We start from the raw sequence: 20,827 nt of genomic DNA on the forward strand, positions 1-20,827 counted from the left end.
CTTTTCCAAAGGCATTCACAGCTGTGACCTCTTCTCACAAAGACCCTATGAAATACATCAAGAACAAATCATTCCCATCAGAAGGAGTGACCCAGAGTTTCAGGTAGTATGGAGTTGACATGGAACAATGCAGAGTTGAGGTCATGCTGGGTAAGGTAGTCAGGCATGGTGGTGGCATTTACTCAGGCTAGGCATAACCCAGCCCAGTCCCTCACGGGCTTTCCTTCCCCAGGTGCAAGCCACTGCTCATCACAATCTGTTCTCTCTGTCTTTCTCCTCCACATCCAGATCCCAGCAGCAGGACAGGAGGGGCTTAGGAACTGTGGTGTAGTCTACATACACCTTGCACCTAATGACAACCCCAACGATAAAGACAGCATGCTTTCCTTGTGTAGTCTTCTGTGTGCTCCCAACTTTCATAAAGGTGGGAACAAGAGCTTACACTGACCATGTATGAAGACAACAGAGCCTAGGCTGTCTTGTTTACACTCTCGCTTCTGGGTCCCCCAAGAGAATGTCCCAATTGCCTTGGAATTAGGGATTAGAGTCCAGTCTAGCTCACTTCAAAGTCTTCACAAGGAGGCTAGGTGCTTAGAATGAGCCTATACATAACAGGGGCGAAGGCTGAATGAAACCTGTCAGTCATGGAAAAGAACTGGAGAAAACCAACTAGTGTAGGTCAGTATCCAGGCCAGAACCCTACACTGCTGGCTAGTCTTTGAATCAGAATACTCATAGAATTTCTTCTAAACTCTTGTCATGTGGGGCAAGAAACAGCCCTTGAAAATTTCTTCAGACACTAAATACATAAGTAAACAAATAGCACATACCATAATAACGACAATAATCACACCAGAACAGCTCTGCAGACAGACCCAGAGGCTGTGTCAATGGGAGACTTCAAACTATGATGCTTGGGACCTCTGAGTAGGACTGGTAAAATGATGTAAGTCTAGAAACTTGCAACCAGCACTACAACACTTAGATCCCAGTCCCATCCCTGTACTGTAGGGACACTCTCATACACAGACACATTCAGGTAAGACCCACCCTGGTCCTTGTTCATGCCACACATTGTCAACATTTCACCTGTCATCACAGTAGGTGAACTTCATGTCCATGCTGTGGCGGCTCAGGAACGTCTTGCTGTCTAAGGGGATGTCCATGTGGGATGGGTGCTGGATTGGCTCACACATGATGATGAGGCAAGACAGCAACGGCTCCTTGTAGCCACAGAGGCTACTATGAGGGGGGCAGTTGTTGTAGACCCTCACTTGACCAGTGCAGTGCAAGACCTGGGGACAAGTGACAGCCATCAGGAAAGTCTGAGAGTACCGAAAGCAGGGCTAGGACTTTGGGTACCCCCTGCTCCCGCCTCACATGTTAGACTCAAAACCATAGCTAACAGCCTACCTTCCAGGTGGCTGACTTGAGGTTGACAGTCCGGCCTCTGTTGGTGACTGTGCACTTCATCCTCATGAAGAAATCACGCTCGGTAGACATATCTTTGCTTTTCTTCCCAAAACCAGAGCCTGAGTGGGCAAGGGTGTGGAATCAGTTGAATTAGTCAAATCACAATGTTTCTAGGCAAATTGTATCTGTGTTTCCTAGCAGTCTGTCGTCTAGTGCTTGCAGTCTACCATGGGCACACAGTCCTTCAGCCTAAAGACTCATGGTACCTCACTGCCGCATGCACCTTAAGCCCTGCCTTGCTTATGGTCAGAACTAGAGGATGGAAATATGTCAAGGGAGCCTTTTACAAAACTTCTAGTGACGGCCACTTCCAATCAGGTGCCATGGGCTAACACCAGGTCTGTGGAGGCTCAGAGTGGATAGAGGGGCTACTGGAAGGCAGAGCTGGTCTCCTGAAGAAACCAGATGCCCTGGATGTCCATCTTGGAGAAGCACCGGGCCTGTGGAAGGCTGAGTAGAAGCTCCTGTGTTACTGAATCCCCGGGAGCACCAAGGTCCAAAGGCAGGTGCTGCACCATCATCTGGTACCCAGTGCACTTAGCAGGCAGTCCCTTAGTACACTCAGTGTTGTCATGGAGAGCACTAGGCTCTGACCACAGTTCTCTCTCTCTCTCTCTTTTTTAAGATTTATTTATTATGTGTATGGAAGAGGGCGCCAGATCTCATTACAGATGGTTGTGAGCCACCATGTGGTTGCTGGGAATTGAACTCAGGACCTCTTAACCTCTGAGCCATCTCTCCAGCCCAGACCACAGTCCTCAGCAGTCTCAAATGGGGCAGGCTGGTCCTTTAGTGGGAAGTTTGAGGGAGACCATGGTTACTCCAAGGACATAAATCTGTCCAGTTAGACTAATCCTTGGACACTCTTGTGTGCTCTTTCTAACCCATCTCTCAGGAACATGGACAATCTATCTGCATCCCAGAACCACTATGTTTTGGATAATGTACCATCAGTTTTCTCCTTGAGGTGCCATGGGTCAAGGAGGGGAGGGAGATGAACGAACACACACACACACACACACACACACACACACACACACACACACCTTCTTTTAAATGGAACTGGGTGGACAAGTCTATCTTAAAGATGTTCTTGACAAAGATCAATTAGATCACCTTTCATCCAGGATTAAATAAATCACTGAGACAAAGAACATGCAGCGTCTTTCCTTCCGTACAAGTCTCCAATGCCTGCCCAGTTTTTCTGCTTCTTGTTCTGCAGAGTGGTACATACAAGTCCAGGTGTGTCTAAATTGTGTCTTTACCACCAGCTCCATTCTGGGCCTTCACAAGCCCAGCATTACAGAGCAATCTAGAGACTTCCTTCAAATAGCCACACTGCTCTTTCTAAGAGAAGCTGCCAACATCTGCACTCACACCTCTGAGGAACCTTGATTTCTTTGACTGACACAGTCTAGAAGGGCTGTGTAACCAAAGAATCAGGATCCTTGAACTGAATTTAAATATTTTTTTTTGGGAACCCACTAAGTGATAGACTGAATGTTGCTCTGATAAACTGTTTCTCCCATAATGATGCTTCTTATAAATTTAGTTTTTAAGTGGGGTTTGCATATAATGAATTGTAACTGTACTGGGGAAGCCCCAGGAGTTAGAGATGAGGGGACCAGAGATTCATTTGTGGCTATTTGTCTGGGTTGCTATTGTAGGCTCCTAATACTCTAACCTTCAGAGTATCCCCATTCTGGTTTGATAGTACTACCTCAGCTTAAACATTTCCAATAGCTTCCAACTGTCTGCAGGACAAACATTTGAGGCCTTCAACCTCACCAGGAAAGCATTCCACAGCCTGTCACCCAATCTTTTCCTCCTCCAGGAATCCACCCTGACCCTTTGTTTTAGACCATGAGTCTAGTCTATACAGACTGAAGCCTTCTGTGAGTATTTGTTGATTCACTGGGTTTGATTGATCCCAACTCCCATTCATGAATCAAAAGCTGTAAAATTCTACTCAGCTGAGCAGAGAGCATTTAGCTGTGAGCCAGCACATCTGGAAGCTAGAAGATCCCGGACTTGACCTCATCTCCATGGATTTGAAAAGGTCATGAGCAGCACAGGAGTGAGATACTTCGTTCAGCTCACAGAATCAAACAGATTTCAGTCAGTATTGAACTGAGGACAAGAGCCCAGGGGCCAGTGAGTTCTTTCTTAAGTGAAGAAACAGTGAGAGACATGTAACATGAATTGCCAAATGGTGCTTTAATAAAAAAAAAAAAAACAAACAAACAAAAAAAAAACCTGGAGCCTAATATTGGGGTAAATGTTGATAGAGAGACAAAAGAACAAGCCACTGCCACACGTCTTACCTCTAGGATCCCTCAGCCTGAAAAGCCTTCAGTTCCTGTCTCCTCACGCCTTCTATACCTTTCTTCACCCAGCCATCACTTCCTTCCTAGTGCTGGGATTAATGGTGTGTGTGTGTGTGTGTGTGTGTGTGTGTGTGTGTGTGTGTGTGTGTGTGTGTTTCCCAAAACTGGGACTAAAGGTGTGAGTTTGCAAGTGCTGGGATTAAAGGCGTGTTACTCCCAAGTTCTGGAATTAAAGATAAATGCCACCACTGCCTGGTTCTGTTTCTCTCCTAGACTGAATCAATCTCGTATGATTCAGGGTGACTCTGAATTCACAGAAATCCAGATGGATCTCTGCCTCCCGAGTGCTAGGATTAAAGGTGTGTGCCACCACTGCCTGACATCTATGTTTAATCTAGTGGCTTGTTCTGTCCTCTGATCTTCAGGCAAATTTTATTAGGGTACACAATCTATCACCACAGAGAGACCTCTTTAGAAAGTGCTTCTGAACGCTTGCAGGTAAAAATGAGTGGACTAAAGGGTAAACTGTGTGTCTCAATGGGCCACACTACAGCTTCCAGGACAAGATTCTTCTTCTTTTTGCTTTTGTTTGGTTTGGGTTTTGGATTTTCTTTTAAATTCAGTTTTGATTTGGGGTGGAAGGGGGCAGTGATGGGGAGATAGCAGAATGCATGATGTGAAATCCACAAAGAATCAATAAAAGTTTTTTTTTTTAAAAAAAGTGCTTCTGAAACCCATGTGTGTTGGTGTATGTCTGTAATCCCAGAACTTGGGAGGGAGGATAACAAGTTTGAGGTCAGCCTGGGCTACTCTGCAAGATCCTACCTCAGAAAGAGAAAAAGAAAGAGGGAGGGAGGGGAGGAGGGAGGAAAGGGGGAAAGAAAATGTCAGTATGGTAGCACCTTCACCATGGAGAACCAATCATTCTATGGAGTCTAGAATTTCTCAGCAGCACAGACAAGACATTAAACAAACTCATGGTGGTCCCCAGCCTGTGTCCTTGGGGGACCAGTAGGGCAAGGCCTTCAGATAGAAAGCAATGATCCAGGTGAAAGGTCAGGGCAGCACTGGAAAGGGAGGTGGTTATAATTTTACAAAGCTTTGTAAGCCCAAGTGAGGATTGCAGTACTCTGTACCAAGAGCAGAGGTAAGCCCATGAAATGTCAGCTTTTGCAGCATACATGTGATGAGAAAACCTTGCAGGTGTGGTACCACTGCCTTTGTTATTCAGGTTGGATGAGCACACGCCCCATGGTAGTGACAGGTGAGAGATGAGAAGGGTGATATCTTGATGAGCAGTCTGTCCAGACTAGTGATAGGTGCTTGGGTTCAGAGAGGATGTTGGGCAGTCACTGGGTGCTGCTGCTGCCTACAGCTATGGCTCATTTTGTTTAGTTTTGAAAGATTTTACTGTATTTTTATCCATGTGTGCACATTTGTGTGAATGCTCGAAGAGGCCAGAAGAGGGCACTTGACCTCCTGGAGCTGGAGTTACAGATGGTTGTGAGCCATGGGTTGTGGGAGCTGGGAGGCATGCTCAGGTCCTCTGGAAGAGCAGTCTGTGCTCTTAACCACTGAGTCATCTCTCCAGCCCCAAAGTTTTGGTACTTCTGAAGATCCCCATTCATGCCTTTTTGTTGAATGTTCTTAGAGATGAAGCCAAGTGCCTTCTGTCTGTGCAGACTCTCAGACCCACTGGCACTGGCTAGATACCCATAGAGTTCAGTACAACAGAGGGTTTAAAACCTTCCCCATCAAACCTTTCTGTCCCATGTCTCATCTTCCATTCACTACATGGCTCCTGTAAGAGCTAGTCTTCAGTGGTGATCCTAAGGGCCGTGCCTCCTGACATACACCCAACCAGGGTAGGCTTGAACCTTGCAACAACCAGCAAAATAGGAATAGAAGTGATGATGTCCCAGTTTCAGGACTCAGGTCTGGGAAGATCTGTCTGCATCTACTGCTGCAGTTTGCAGAGAGGAAAGAGCTACATGGTCCTGAGCTGCCATACAAGATGGCTGTTCTAGAGCCCCCTTATGAGGAAGGCTGCTATGAAGCTCTATAGCGTGAGCTGTGGTCACTTGTGTCCCAGCTACAAGCCACAGGTGAGCCATGTTGATCATGTCAGCCTAGTCCAGCCTCTGGTGACTGCAATCCAGCTGATGTCATATAAAGCAAGAGACCTGCCCACAGAACCCACAGGAACTTGGGTGATTGCTTAAGCCTGTGTTTTGGTTGGTTTGATACACAACAAAAGACATCTGTAGCATTTCCCATAAATAATCTGGCGTAGATGAAGTTATTGGTTTGGGTGGCATCACTTGGCGGAAATAATTGATCTTAGGTGATGAAACCTCCTAGAGATGGCACCCTGACCTGAAGGAGTACCCTGGTAGTATGACATCAGGTGTCATGTATGGCTACCAGGAGCTTTTCTGAGTCCTGGGTCATATAATCTCAACTCAAAGGCTGCATACCCACCCAAGAGCTAGTCCAACTGGAGCTTATGGAGGTCGGTTTTCCCAGTACCATACCATAATCCATCTGGCCTACATGAGTAGGCCTCGGGGAGGGGATCACAAGGAGAAGGGAAACACAGAACAACACTTTACCATTTTTGAGAGTCAGGTTCTCGCGGATCTCCTCATGGTCACAAGGATGAGTAAAGTCGAAGATGCTGTGTCCTGTCAGCTCCACCTGTTTTATAAGCAAGGCCAGACTTTGTCACCCCTAACCATGACTCGAAGAGGGAGCTTGGAGGACTTCTAGATTTGGAGACAGGGAGGAGATGGAATTGAGTGGTCCCAGACAGTCTCTGGTCAATATCAGGTCCATGGGCTTACAGATGCAACCAAGTGCTATTGATATCGACAGGAACTTGGTTCATAAGGGCTGCCATGTTAATCTAGCATCTGCTAGGATGGCCACCACCAATGTCAGGCCCCATGCCATCGGGAGCATGTTCCTACGGTTTGTGGCCCAAGGATGGTAATCATCAGTATGGGCACATGTAAGGAGCCATCAAGAAAGATGGTGGCCAGGACCCGCCCATTAGTTTCTATCCCCCAAATGAAGAGGCAGGGGGGGGGTGTCACCTGGGTAAGTCCCATGAACTTGCTGATGTTTTCCGACAGAAAGATCATATCACCGTCTTGGGTCACCACGGCAATGAAACCCTCCAAGGCTTTCAGGTACAAATTATCCATCTGCTGGTCAGCCTCAGCTTCAGATTCATTCTCAGAGCAGACTGGAAAGAGAGGGACAGACAACATTCATGAGTGTGGTGTTAAAACAGACACCACTGAAGGGACAGAGGACTGCCAGGCATGTTTTTAGGGCACAAGGTGGACTTCTTGGGAAATGGATACTGCCAACTTTAGTGTCTGCCACATGCCTGATGAGTGGACACTAGATGAAACACCCAGAACACAATGATGATGATTTGGGGATAGCATGGTTATCATGGTAACAGTACTTGCAATATCAGTAGTAATGGTGGTGGGAGAAACTAGAGATATTTTAGCTGCTAATATATGTGGAGCAACAACCACAGGCAGACGCTGTACCAAACATAGGTGTTACAATGACTCACGAAGTAGGGGACCTTTCCTTAGTCTCATTTTACAGAGCTAGTCTTACAAGAGTTAAGCCATTTGCCAAAGAGGGTGACGTCTAGAAAGTTAGCAAGCCCCAGGGGCCGAATGCAGTGGCCACATTCAACCATCTTGCAGACTTTGGAGTCAAATAGTGTATCTATTCCTAGCTCTGTCTCCCACTGGGCTATGAATCTGAGTAACAACTGTTTGAACATCAGCTTCCTCATCAGCAAAACCAGAATAGTGATTTCCATCTCCTTGGTATCAACAATTGTGACCTCTTTCCCCCATCTGCTCCCTCTAAGACATCGCCACTGTCCTCAAATTGTTCAGAGCCAAGGTGGAGAAGTCATAGCGCACACCTCACAAATCTAAATAAACACTCACACATACTACAGTGGGGTACCCAAGTGGGGTGTAGAGAGCAAGTGCTCCAGGATCAGAGGAGGAGAGTTAGTTTGCAGTGATGAGAGATGATTCTTTCCAAAGAAGCAGGACTTAGAAGACTCCTGAAACAGAGTTCACTGTAAGATACAAAGAGAGGCTTGTCAGTCGGGACAGGATTGGGCTGCCATTCCAAAACACACGGGGCAGGCTTCCTCCCAGGACTGAGAAGAGCCCACCTGGAGCAGAGGTGGCATCTTGCAGCACCACTGGGGACATTAGTCAGGGAACAGCATACAGGGTAGTTTACAGAAAATGACATTTAGAGGCACAAACAGTGAGAGTGAAAGAGGCAGACGCTGAGGGTAACCTGGGGAGAGACGTCCCCTCACCCATGCCCTCTGCATACCCTGCACTGCCAAGTACACCTTTGCTAGCTGCAAAACACAGGCTCTGCTCTTGTCCAGACAAAAAGAACTCTCAGGCCCTGGCCCTTCGCCCTTATCCTCAGAATACAGACTGTTCCTTCTTCTAGCTCATTAGTTAATGCCAAATGTATGTGTGTTTTGAAAATCTGCATTCGACCAGGATGTGGTAGTGCAGGCCTTGAATCCCAGCTCTCAGGAGGTAGAAGCAGGTGGACCTCTGAATCTGAGGCCAGTCTGGTCTACATGGTGAGTTTAAGGCTAGCTGGAACTACATAATATGACTTTGTCTCAAAAAATAGAAACAACAACAACAACAAAATATGTATTCATCTAACACACTTATCAGTTCAAGAGAGCCTGGCCTGATTTACAAAACGAGAGATTTCAGGGTCGGATACACGGATGTAAAAGGAACCTTTCAAATGGAGACTCCTCAGGGGAGTATAAAGTGCCATTAGATAGACTGGCCACTTGGCAAGTGACATCACTTATGCTGTGCAGTCAAGATCAAAGACCCTCGCAGAAGCAAGGACACTGAGTTTGTTCAGTTCTCCTTTCTTCCTTTGTGTGAACTCTTAAATGTGAGCATCAGAAGAACAGCCCCAGATGTGCAGATGCTCCCATGAAGGGTCTTTAGTGGGACTGCTGGGGACCAGCTACTTTTCAGGGCCCAGAAGAAGCAGAGACCATGCCAGGAGTCCCGGACCCTGACATTTCTGCAGAGGAATAGATTGGGACTATTCTCCTGGTAACCTTCCTTTAGTTTCCCAAAAGGATGAGACACAAGGAAGGCAATGCCTTCTCTTCAAACCTAGTTCAAGCAGCTAAAGCTTTCTACCACCTACCTATGCCACACTGGATACCCTCCTAGGGGCTCAGTCTGATGCTCTTTGGCAGCTAACCAGTCTTCTGGACTAATGAGGATGAGCTCATTATGGGGGAGGAAGTGAAGCAGCTGCCGGTGTTAGCACTCCTGGGGAGCATCCATGGCTAATCAGGGGTGGTGGGAGAGAGGGCAAACTCAGTGGGTACATCAGGACCTCCTGGAGGTTAAGAAAGAACTTCTGGGCCCAGGACTGCTATGCAATTTATGGCATTTTGTGCAAAGCAAAAATGTGGAAACTCTTGCTGAAAAATTAAACCAAGCCCAAGACCCTTGCCAGTATGAGATGGTGCTGGAGGGGTATACCTCTGGGCTCCCTTCATAATTCAGAGAAGCTAAGAGTGTGCTGCCTCCTCCTCCTCCTCCTCCTCCTCCTCCTCCTCCTCCTCCTTCTTCTCCTCCTCCTTCTCCTTCTCCCCCACCTCCTTCTTTAACAATGCTCAAAGGGTGTCAAAGCTGTTGCTTCAGGAACCACATGCTACAGACTATCTCAACTCCAGGTTATATTACTAGCCCCTGTGTAGAGAACCAGCCAGTCTGGGCAGGGGTACCTGATCTAGGAAATGGGCAAGGACAGGGTTTCAGCTGCATTTGGGTTACACTAACTAGATGGCCACTTTCTCCAGACAAGCAGAGACCAGCCCTGAAGCCTACTGAGAAGTTATTTTCTCCTCAGCTTCTTTGATCTCAGTGGTAACACTGACTTCAAAATCTGGAGTAATCCCAAGACAGCCTATTTGGGTTAACTAGGCCCAGGGAAAATAGTTCTGCTTGAAGTTGCCTGTTTTTAACAGGCCTAGCACAGCCAAGCAGCTTTCCATAGTGTCCAGTCTGCTTACTTCCAGGAGGTGGCGAAATTGGCTCCCGGGGTGGGTTGACCAGCCTTTGGAGGCAAAGGAGAGAGAAGGGTACTCTGGGGCCACAATGAGAAACAGAACATCTTGAGACTGAAGTCACAAGGGCTATAGGGTCAAGGACACCAGCAGCCCTCCCCCTCTTTCCCCGGGACCCTGGAGCAGCCAGGCTCAGGCGTGGCCTCTTCCTTCAATGGAACTATTTGCTCTTATAGCACCTGCTTATCCTCCTGAGAGTTTCCAAAGGAACTTAGCCAAGTCACTCCCAGCCTGGACAAGGGAGGCAGATGTCCCGGCTCCTGCGCCCAGAGCCCTGAGCCTCATGGCACATCTCTGCTGAAAACTGCTGTGCCTTACCGCTGTGCACATCAGGCCTCCTCCTAGATATCAATATCTGACCCTGCACTGGGCGTGGGAAAAGAGGTGATCATCACACAGTTTAAGAGTTTACTCTCTGTCTGTCTGTCCTGGGCTGGAGAAAAGTAACCGGTTGACCAATGCCACCCATGACACACTCAGTCCTGTCCTGTGGGGAACTGGGGATACCGAAGAATGAAAGCAATTCTGTTCCTTCAGGGATCAAGACTTCCAGGGAAACCATCTGCCGAGAGGAGTCTAAACTCTTCTTGAGGATAATGACAACCACAGCAAACTGTGGGGACAAAATAAAGTAGGCGCTCACTAAGGTACTGGCTGGATCTTTTCATTATCTTGGGTTTGACATCCTGGTCCCTTGCTTCCCAAGACCTGTCAGGGTTCAAATCTCCAAGAAGGACCGTGGTATATAGACCAGCCACCTCTGCTGAAAAGGGACAGGGTCAGCTAGGGAGCACAACGAGATTCTTTAATGCTAAAAATAGCACCAGTAAACAGGCTTTGATGACTCCCCACAGCCAGGATATGTGCAGCTGAGGAGGTTGGGGAGCACCTTTTCCGGAGCACCACTCACATCCTTCAAGGCAGCACCACCCATGTTGGGTGGCACACCAGGACGGTAGGAGGTGGCTGTTTTGGGTAAACTGGCAGGTGGCAGAGCAGGCAGCTTCTGACTGGGTCTCTGAGGCCCAGCTGTGCCAACGGTGAGGCCGGCCAGGATGCTGGCTACAGTCTTACTCCACCAGGGTTGTTTGTCTCAGCATTTCCTTCTTCAAGAAATTCTGGGACTGCTTGACTGGTCCTAACAAGGTCAGATACAGGGTTCCTGCTCCAGGGGTGCTTGGCGCTTAGTTATCTCTGCAGGGTCTTTCCTTTCAAAAGCTTTGCCTAGGCAGTTCCTCCGATCCCAGCACTGCCACAGACCTCATGCCCTCCAGGGACTGCAGACCAAGTTCCACACAAGCCACAAGGACCTGAGTGTGAGCCATCTACTATATGGTCAGCTGTACTTACACCCGACTGTGGGCAGGCTTGGGCAACCTCACACTTTGGGCTGGGAATAGATTTCACCTGATTTCTTTATTTTTCTTTGTATTTATTTTTCCCTTTCTTTCTCTTTATTCTTTTTTGTTGTTATTGTTCTTTCCATATCTGCTCATCCCATCTTCCTTCTCTGTGCTAGCCTCCATAAAACGCTATGTGGGGCTACATTCAGTTGACAGCTATTGACGGACCAGACCGTCGGCTTTAAGAGAATGTTGTGAACAAGGGTAGTAGTTCTTGAAAGGGCTGCTGGCTCTCTCGACCATTAACATCCTGGCATGAATCATCTTACTGGCTTTCTTCCAAACAGGACAGAAAAAGGCCTTGATTTGCAGTATAGGTGGGGCAAGGGGGTGCAATAGTAAAGCAACTGGGATGGAAACCAGGGAAAATAGGCCTCACCATGGGGCAGAAGCGGGCACAGAAAGTACATTTGCTGCCATAATGTTGTGCCCTTTGTCCCACTTTTCCTGGCAGAAAGGTCATGGTAGAAACTTTAAATAGCATGTCCTGAGTTTTACCATCTTTCCCTGAGCAATTTGGGGGGGATCGTGACACCATCATCTCCGGTGAAGACTTTGTGTCTTCACTACACAAATGCCAGGAATCAAAAACGAACATGACATTAATATCTAGAAACCTGGCTTTGTGTTGATGGCCAATGCTACAATAAAGAGAATTTGAATTTTACCAGGTATGAATCTGGGGAGGCCTCAGATCAGTTTGAGATTGAAAATCCCAATTTTGCACATTTACTGTTGGCCTAAAACTCCTGGAATGCAGAAGTGACTCTCCTTCAGTCCCAGAGTGCTGGGCTCATCTTAGAAGAGAATTTAAGACAATCAAGTGATATTTGCACTCGTGTTCCCGCCAGAACGTGTTCTGTCCCCAGCCCAGTGTGGAAGAGAGTATCATAAAGCCATTGTTCCAGCCGGCTTCCTGTGATATGAATCTCAACTGCGGCCCCGACTCACAGCCTGGATTTCTCAGTGTTGAGGCTTCCTCTCCAACATTCCCACACACCAGCCTACTGTGAAAATCAAAGGGAAGTGAGTTACTAAGTAAAGAAGAAATCCGAAAGCCAAGCCTGGTATTTTTTAGCCGTTTGAACTCTGAGGCATACAACCTCAACTTACATAGGGAAGGAGTTTGCAGTTTGTTTTGACTTGGGAAAGTGTGTGCTGTAACACTGGAACTGCTGAAGGGTGGGTACAAGGGCATTAGTTTCCCCCTGGTTTTTCTTTTACATTTCTCCAATTTATTGAAAGTATTTCAAAACTATAACTTGCACAGCAGGCTAGTAACTAAGGTCTTTCATAGCATCCAAAACTGTTGCGGGTGAGTATCATTATTCCCTCCGTGCTATAAAGAAACCAAGGCTGAGGAGGGAGAGAAAGATGTGTACAAACTTGCAGGGAGAGATGGCAGCCACACTAATACTCCAAATTTGGGAGGATATCGGCTCAAAGATCCTGTCATCTTTTAGTCACGTACAAAAACCAAAACAGAACAAAACATAAAAACTTAGGACTCAGGGTTGACAAGATGGCTCTGCAGTATAAGTTGGATCCCTACAGTCCATGGTGGGGAGAGAGAACCAACTTCCAAAAGTTGTCCTCTGACCTTCACACACACACACACACACACACACACACACACACACACACACACACATATAAGTAAAATTTTAAAACAATTATTTAGCTGGGCATGGGCAGCATATAACTTTGATTCCAGCACCCAGGAAGCAGAGACAGTTCAAGGCCAGCCTGGTTCACAAAGCGAGTTCCAGAACAGCCAGAACTACACTGAGGAACCCTGTCTTAAATAATAAAAAACAAAAACAAAACAATGAATTAAAAGAAAAGAAAAAGGGGACTCAGGGAAGCAGTTAAGTGTGCAAAGCACTAGCTGCACAACCATGAAAGGATGAGTTTGAATCCCCAGTGTTCCTGTAAAAGCTGAGCTTGGCTGTTTATGCCCAGGACCGCAGAGTTGAGGGGTAGAGATGGGTAGATCCTGGGAGTTTGCTGGCCCACCAGCCTAGCCAAAGAATGAGCTTTGGGTTGAATGAGAGACCCTGTCTCAAAGAAATGAGGTGGAAACAGCCGAGCAAGGTCCCAACATCCTCCTCTGTCTTCTGCAAGAGTATGTGTGCACACTCTACAGCCAAAGGGAGTGGGGAGGAGAAAGGCTGGTTCTGGAAATTTCTACAACTGGTTCAGAGCATGCCTGGTAGGAGCCTTTGAGAAACGGTAGAGAGAAAAGAGCTGAATGACCACTTCCTTCCCCTGAGACCTTCTTCTTCAAGGACACCAAGACAAGATGACCAAAAGTAGAGACTTTTTTTAAATTTTCATTTTCTGACTTTTCTTTCTTTGGGTCAGACAGCCCTAGAGCTGATGTGCCAAGGGCTCTGGCCTGTCTGTGCTTGGGCTATCTAGAAGGTAGGCAGTCCTGTGGTCAATGCTCAGAGTTCCTGGGAGGTGTGATGTCTGCTCCTGTATCTATGACTTCATGCAGCATGCAGAGTGTGGGAGGGGGTTGCACCAAGATACGTGGAGACAGATATGCTCAGAAGATCCAACCCTACCGGAGACCTCAGCGCGTCAACCTCATAACCACTGAGGAAGACACACAGTGTCTGTGTGGGCGTTCACAGACAACATGTTCCTGCTCCAAGAGCAAGACACAGCCCCGGCTCTGAGAACCTCCTGTCCACCCCATTGCTCGTGACTAGTCCTGGTCAGTCTCCAAGCTGCTTCCCTTGGACATTGGCTCACTGGCTCTTATCAACATCTTTTTGCCTGGGCGGCTTCGCAGAATCCTACAAATCACCTACATCTATCTTCCTCACTGCTCCAACAGGACAAACCTCTGTGTAAGAAGAAAGGCATACCCGTGACCTGGGATGGATCCTCCAGCAGTCTGCCTTTTATTTGGCAATCCAAGCTTTCTGGGGCCTTCACCTGTGCTTCCCTCTGCCATGTGCACCAGCAACTGAGTGCGTACTATTGTCCTGCGGCCTGTGCAGCATCCCTGCCCTCGCTTTCTCCCAGTATCTGCCGTCTCTGCGACAGTGTTGTCGCCCAGCCTCGAGGCACAGATTTAGCCTCCGGCCTCTGGGCCCCCGAGCAGTCATCCTCTCCTCCGAAGGTCTTTCCCGTGTATCCTTCCTGTGCACAGGGCCCAGAATAGCACCGGCCAGTCTGGCTTCCCTGCCTCACACTGGATTCCCTCTGTGAGGGGGGCTCTTTCCTAAAATAGTTCTGTCGTTACAGGATGGCTGAAGGAGTCTGTCTCCAGAGCGCCACACTCACTTCGGAAAACTGAAAGGGAACCGCAGGATCTCTTTGCCTCCTTGACGGCCTCACTCGCTCATGCCTTCAGACACTGGCCAACCATAGTGCCAGACCGGCTGCTACATGCTGCCCAGTGTCCTCACAGAACTGATAAACTCAACAAGATTGCACAGAGGATCTGAAATTTGAAATCCCAGGCTGCCTCTTCCTGGTGGGGCCTAAACAGGAAATAGGTTTTGAAGAATGTCACTCAGAGAAAGGAAAAAGAAATATATATATATATATTATGGGCTGCTGTGGCAGAGATTCCAGGGAAAGGAGAATACATGGGCTGGCTGAGGGCAGGTGATGCCTGAGGCTGTCATCTACAGCAGGAATGATCACAGCTAAGCCACTGTCTCCATTAATCCCCACAGCCCTCCCTGTGCAGTAAGCACAGGTAATTCCAGTGTACAGACAAGGAAATCAAGGTTCCTTCTGAGAGAGCAAATGGCCTGCCTAACTGGCTAGTAGGAGGAGGTAAATGGATGAGGCCCACCCCTGCCCCCGATGTCCAAGAGATGTGTCTGGAAGGTGAGGATGCAAGGCTTCCTGCAGAGACAACATAGTGGAGAGCAGGGCTCACAGCCAGATGTAGCAGAGCTGGGTCTCTAGCAGCTGTGCTCTGCTCTCCCAGACCCTTTCCTCTCTTGCTTTGGGTGCTCATATTCTTCCCTCGGTCCTGCCCTTGACCTCTTCCCCTGGATGGACTCATCATGAGACCATTGACAGAGAGGAGATGGCTAAAATGAAGGAACAGGGCCAGTAAGATTGCTCAGTGGGTAGAGGTGCTTGCTGCCAAGCCCGACACCCTGAGTTCAAGCCCCAGAACCCAGATGATGGAAGAAAAGAACAGAACAGACTCTCCAAAGGTGTCCTCTGACCTCCATATGCACCCACATACATAAACACACAAAAATAAATGTAAGACTAAAGGCCCATCATTGGCCTTTTTGTGGGTGGATGTTTGTAGAGCAATAGGTCTGGGAGTGAGGCCTAGGGACGTGCCAGCCTCAGGCAGGACCCGCCAGTCTTACCTGAGGACAGGAGCTTGTGTGTTCGAAGGAAGCTGATAGCTAGTCGCATGATGGAGGCTTTATCCAGGTGGGAGCTCACACTGTGAGGCAGGGGTAACTCGTGAGCCAGTTCATAGAAGACCTCTGTCTCCTTGCTGCGTCGGCACCTTGCGGCATCTCGGGATTTCTCCTTCCTCAGCTCCGAGCTGCTCCTAAGTGAAGGAACAAGGGGTCAGTTCCCGGGACATCCCTGTCATCCTCCCACACTCCTGGTAGAGTCATGCCCATGCCCCTATCCACTGTAAAGTCAAGTCTCCTACTGAGCCAATGTTGGCTCAGCCCAGAGGAACCACGAGCAAGCTGCTTTTTGTTACTGGCTCTACTTTTGTGTGTGTTGGTGTCTCCTCAGATGGCTTCCTTCTCCTGCATCCCTGTGGGGGCCAGAACTGGGCTTCACGTGGGTAGATTTCAGCGAAGATTTGATGATGAAATGAATTAATAGACCTTGGCCACGGGGGTCAAAATTCTAATGATGGAAAGGGAAGGATGCAGAAACTATGGCCAGTGGTACACATGGTGCTATCAAAAAGCCCTGGAGAACAAGGCTCTCCTTTTTTCTAGGTAAGATGCACTCGGTAAAAATGAAGCCCAGTTCTGGACCCCGATCCTGATTCAGATGCGAGAGAGATGCCAGAGCAGAGACTGAAAATGCCAGCAAGGCCCAAGGAGAGCACAGGGCAGACAGGCCTCAGTTCGTACTCCCAATGTGTGTGCCTGCCAGGGGTGAAAAAAGGCAGCGCGTACAAATCCCGCTGGCCTGGGCTACCAGACCGACTCCTGCTCATTTTCCTCTTTGCTGCAGAATGGAAGAAGGATGACCCACACCCACACTCAAACCCACCTCTCTCAGGAGGTCTAAAGATACCGGGATCTTCTTTCAAAGCTCACATCAAGCACTAACATGGGCGAATCAGAACCCATAGACCAGAGGTCTTAAACTTCTGCTTGCTGACTCTGTAAGCTTCAAGGCACTTACCATCCCCTCAGTGGTACCCACTTGACTGTTACTGTGAGGACTTAATATGATCATTTATGTGAAACCTTAGCTCCAGGCACATCCCACTATAAGCAATCAGCATTAGCTTAATAGTATTTAAAAAAAAAAAGAAAGAAAAAAGACAATCTGTCCATGAAAAGATGACCTATCATATCAACAACATAGGGCTTGTCCTCAGAAAAATGCACACACTACATGTAATATTTTCTGTTATGTCATACAGCTAGAAATACAGCAAATAATAAACATTCTTACAACAGTCGCAGTCTCACAATTACACTGTTTGATACAGCTACGATTTTAGACAGTATGGTATTAACCTCTTTAAATTTCACAGCTTGCTGCCAGAGTAGAAATTATTAGCATCCCTGATTTCCAGAGGAGAAAACAGGCCCACAGAGGCTAAATAATTCACCTGTGGCTGCCAGCTGATAAGTGGAGAATTGAACTCTGCCCTGGGCAGGGCAATCCCAGAATCCAGGCACTTAGTCATTAGTGACTGTTAAGAGCTGCAGAGTAATGGAGTTAGGGACCTCCTCCCCTCCCCCTGCTCCCCCCACCCCCCTACCCCCATCCCTGGCCTACTGAGTGATTATCTATGTTTTCTTGTGTTTCTATAAATAACACATCTTGTATAATAAAGAAGTTGGTTTGTTTTGTTTCTGTAGAAGATGTTCCATGTGTTTTGTGGCTTTCAAGGCTTGATCTAAATCAGCTCCAGGCTGGCTCATTCTACCTTGCCTTCTGAGGCTGCCAAACCCAAAAGGCTGCTTTCCTTTTGTTAGGCTTTGAGGGTCTTGTTATCTGGACAGAAAATCACTATTTGGGGATTCCTGGAATGCTGGTGTGCCTCTCACCCCCATTCGGACTTGAGGCAGAAGCCCTGTTTTGACTTGACAGCATACATCATTGGCAGACACGGCTCCCTGGATGGATGGATTACCCACTGGATACCAGACTGCAGGAAGAGCCACACAGCACTCTGATGGTCAACCCTGTGAGAAACTGTGAAATGAGGGACTTGAGTTTTCTTAACCTCTCTCCCTGTCTGTTTCCCTCATTTATCCCTCTCTTCCTCCACTCTTCCTGACCTTCAGCTCTCAGGAATCCCATACCTCTGTACCCCATCCATTGCACCTACTAGGAACCTGCCCTTTGGGAGATTTTGCATCTTCTACCAGACTTGACTGGTCCCCCGATTTTGCATCTTCATCCTGAGTTCCCCGGGGTGGGATGTGTTGAGGGCTCACAGGCCTTTTGGTTTAGGAAAGGCAGGCAGGATGGGTACCTACACTGGAACACTACAGCTCTGATCATAAGATCCAGGCAGGAGATGCTGAATTTCACTCTTCAGCACCAACCCTCACACTTCCTGACAACAGCTGGGTCAACACATGACCTAGTCATTAGAAATATCTAAAGCAGCCATGCTGGGGCGGAGCAATCATCACAGCCCATGGACTTGCAGCAACACCTTCCTGGACAAAGCCCCTCATCTTGTCAAGACTCCTCCTACCTTAGAGAAGAAGAGCTCCAGGGCTAAGGAAGAGCTGTGGGGAAGAGGCAGGGTTCTGTTTGGCATTAGGGATTTGAGTTGTACCAGATTCCTTCAAACACACACACACACACACACACACACACACACACACACGCACACACACACACACACAGCTTGTGTTCAGCCACTGCACCGAGAACTGTACACACCCCATTGTAGTCTTCTTCATCACACAGCTCAGTAGACACTGTGCAATTTACAGACCGAGAAACTGAGGCTCAGAACATACTATGCCATTTTCCCACGGTCTTAAAGCCAGAACCTACATAAGCCCTTGGAGGGTTTCCAATTAGGGAGCGGGCAGGCTGCTAATTTTATCATTGCAACCATGTGAGGAGAGCAGGCAGGTGGTACCCATGTCCCCATTTCAGAGACCTGGACACTGAGAACCAACCAGGTTAAGTTGCTTGCCTAGAGCAATTATCTAATTAGTGGCAGAGCCAGGGTTAAAATCTTACCTCCCATCCCAGTACTCAGTGTTAATCTGAAGGAGAGCAGTACCCCTCCTTAGCAAGAAAGAGGAAACTTCCACATCTTAACCATTTAGAAGAAGAAAGGCTGAGAACCTGTGGCAGGCCCTTGTTAAGTTGTGCACTCCATTTTACACTACCTTGTTTTTACAGTTTCACTCTAGAACTAGCTTGATTTTAATTAGACCCCCTAGTTGACCTTGACATAAACCAGAGATGTCTAATGTTGACTCTTAGAAAAATAGACAAAAATCTATAATACTGAAACCATTAAATTAACAACCCTGAAGAACTCGAATAATTAACATGAAGGTACAGGTAACAGAATCCCAAGCTTGCACCTTGGCCACAGTACACCCATCTAACTTTGGAGACGAAAATACATTCTCTGGGCTCTGCTCCCCTCACCTGTAAAACAGGAAGAAGACCCCATGTCTTGTCAGGATAAAATGAGGTAAGTGTGAATGCTCTAGAAAGTTCTCTGGCAAAGAAAACTATCATGGCAGACCGAAGATTCATCTGAGTACCATGAGCATCAGTTACATTTGGACTCTGCCATAACACCTGTCCTTTCTCACCTAGCAGGCTGTCTGGGGGCACAGGGCTATGTCATGAAAGCTGATCCCGGCCCATCCTGTATGTCACATTTGGGCATCTTCCTAGGCCAACAAAGTGTTTCATTTCCTGAAATACTTTTCTTCCAAGATGGGCCCAACAATAATCGATCACAGTTTGTTTCTTTCTTTGTTTTTATTGAGCGACAATCCTGAAATTTACATGTTAGAATCCACTGTCCTCTCTGAAAAAGTTATCATACCCTAAATATTTTGATAATTAGAAATGGCTTAAGAGTTTCTTACATCACTCTGCTTTTTTTCCCCTCCAAAGTTTCCCCTCACATCCTTGGTGACTCTCCTGTTCCCACAAGGAGGCCCTGTATAGCATGTGGTGTATAAAACACACCACCTAAATGCCCCTCTGCCTCCCGTCCTTACACACCGAGGTGTGCCTGCTGGGCCCCAGGCTGGCTCCTGTGGTCACTAGAGAGTGAAGGAGCCCACAAGCCTTGCTCTCCAGGAGTAAGCAGTCTAGTTAGGGGGCAACAGCTACACTTGTCATCATTAACTAGAATAATACATAGGGGCAAACATGTCAACAGCAAGGACAGGGATTCAGGGAGGCAGGATTCCAGCTAATCTGGAAGGATAATGACTACACCCTTATAACAACTTAGGAGTTTGGAAACGTTTTCTAAAAGAAATACATGTAATCTTTTTGAGATTCATAATAACCCTTAAAGACAGGCACGAGAGAGACTACATCATTTGTCTCCATCCTAGCCAACACCTGTCCCCCCCTCCCCAATGTTTTCCCCTGGCAACAAGGGAACTATTGAACCATTCTGACATGCCCAGTGTTATTCCAGACTTTCCTACAAAGCAGATCCTCATCCACACTATGGGAAGAGGGTTGGAACTTATAAAAGACTCAGTGGCAAAAACTCCGTGGAGCTCGGATAGCTCTGTCTCCTGGAACCCTTGGAAGAGAGCTGCAGCTCACAAAGAGGTGCTGCCTGATAGGAGTCCGAGGCTGCAGCAAGCAGCCCTGCACACCTCCTACCACACCGCAGCCAGGGGTGGGAGCCAGGGGTGGGAGCCGCTTCTGATTGGCAGCTTTTCTGTCCCTTCCATATTCAATTATGGTCAGCTGCTCTCCCTGGGGCAGGGGAAGGGGGAAGCACACATGATTCTGAAAGATTTAATCCCAAGTAAATGAAGTAAGCACTTCAGGAGTAAGAAGCAGACAAGAAGTAAAACAAAATTGACTGTCCAGAAGCATTGATTGGTCAATAGATAGGTATAGGTGCAATTGTCCCTTTGCTAGTGGATGGCTGGCTTTGGGACCCCTCACAGACATCAAAGTCCCTAGACTGTGAGCATTATGTTAAGCAGTTATTATACTGTATTATTTAGGGAATGATAAAAAGACTGTACATATTCAGCACATAATTTCTTTCCAAA

The 20,827-nt window shown here is 47.6% G+C and overlaps 1 protein-coding gene across 1 annotated transcript in view; it reads right to left on the reverse strand.

Annotated features, from left to right (window-relative positions):
* Window positions 1–20,827, reverse strand: part of Epas1 (endothelial PAS domain protein 1) — an 83,193-nt gene that overhangs the window by 22,078 nt on the left and 40,288 nt on the right. The window contains exons 2-7 of the mRNA XM_036170506.1: window positions 16,526–16,577; window positions 15,743–15,933; window positions 6,896–7,047; window positions 6,413–6,497; window positions 1,414–1,532; window positions 1,090–1,295 (exon numbers count right to left, since the gene is read on the reverse strand). Coding sequence (XP_036026399.1) covers window positions 1,090–1,295; window positions 1,414–1,532; window positions 6,413–6,497; window positions 6,896–7,047; window positions 15,743–15,933; window positions 16,526–16,577 — 805 coding nt within the window. The remainder of the gene's footprint in view (window positions 1–1,089; window positions 1,296–1,413; window positions 1,533–6,412; window positions 6,498–6,895; window positions 7,048–15,742; window positions 15,934–16,525; window positions 16,578–20,827) is intronic.

This window comes from Onychomys torridus, chromosome 21 (genome assembly GCF_903995425.1).
Source record: "Onychomys torridus chromosome 21, mOncTor1.1, whole genome shotgun sequence".
Classification (NCBI taxonomy): domain Eukaryota; kingdom Metazoa; phylum Chordata; class Mammalia; order Rodentia; family Cricetidae; genus Onychomys; species Onychomys torridus.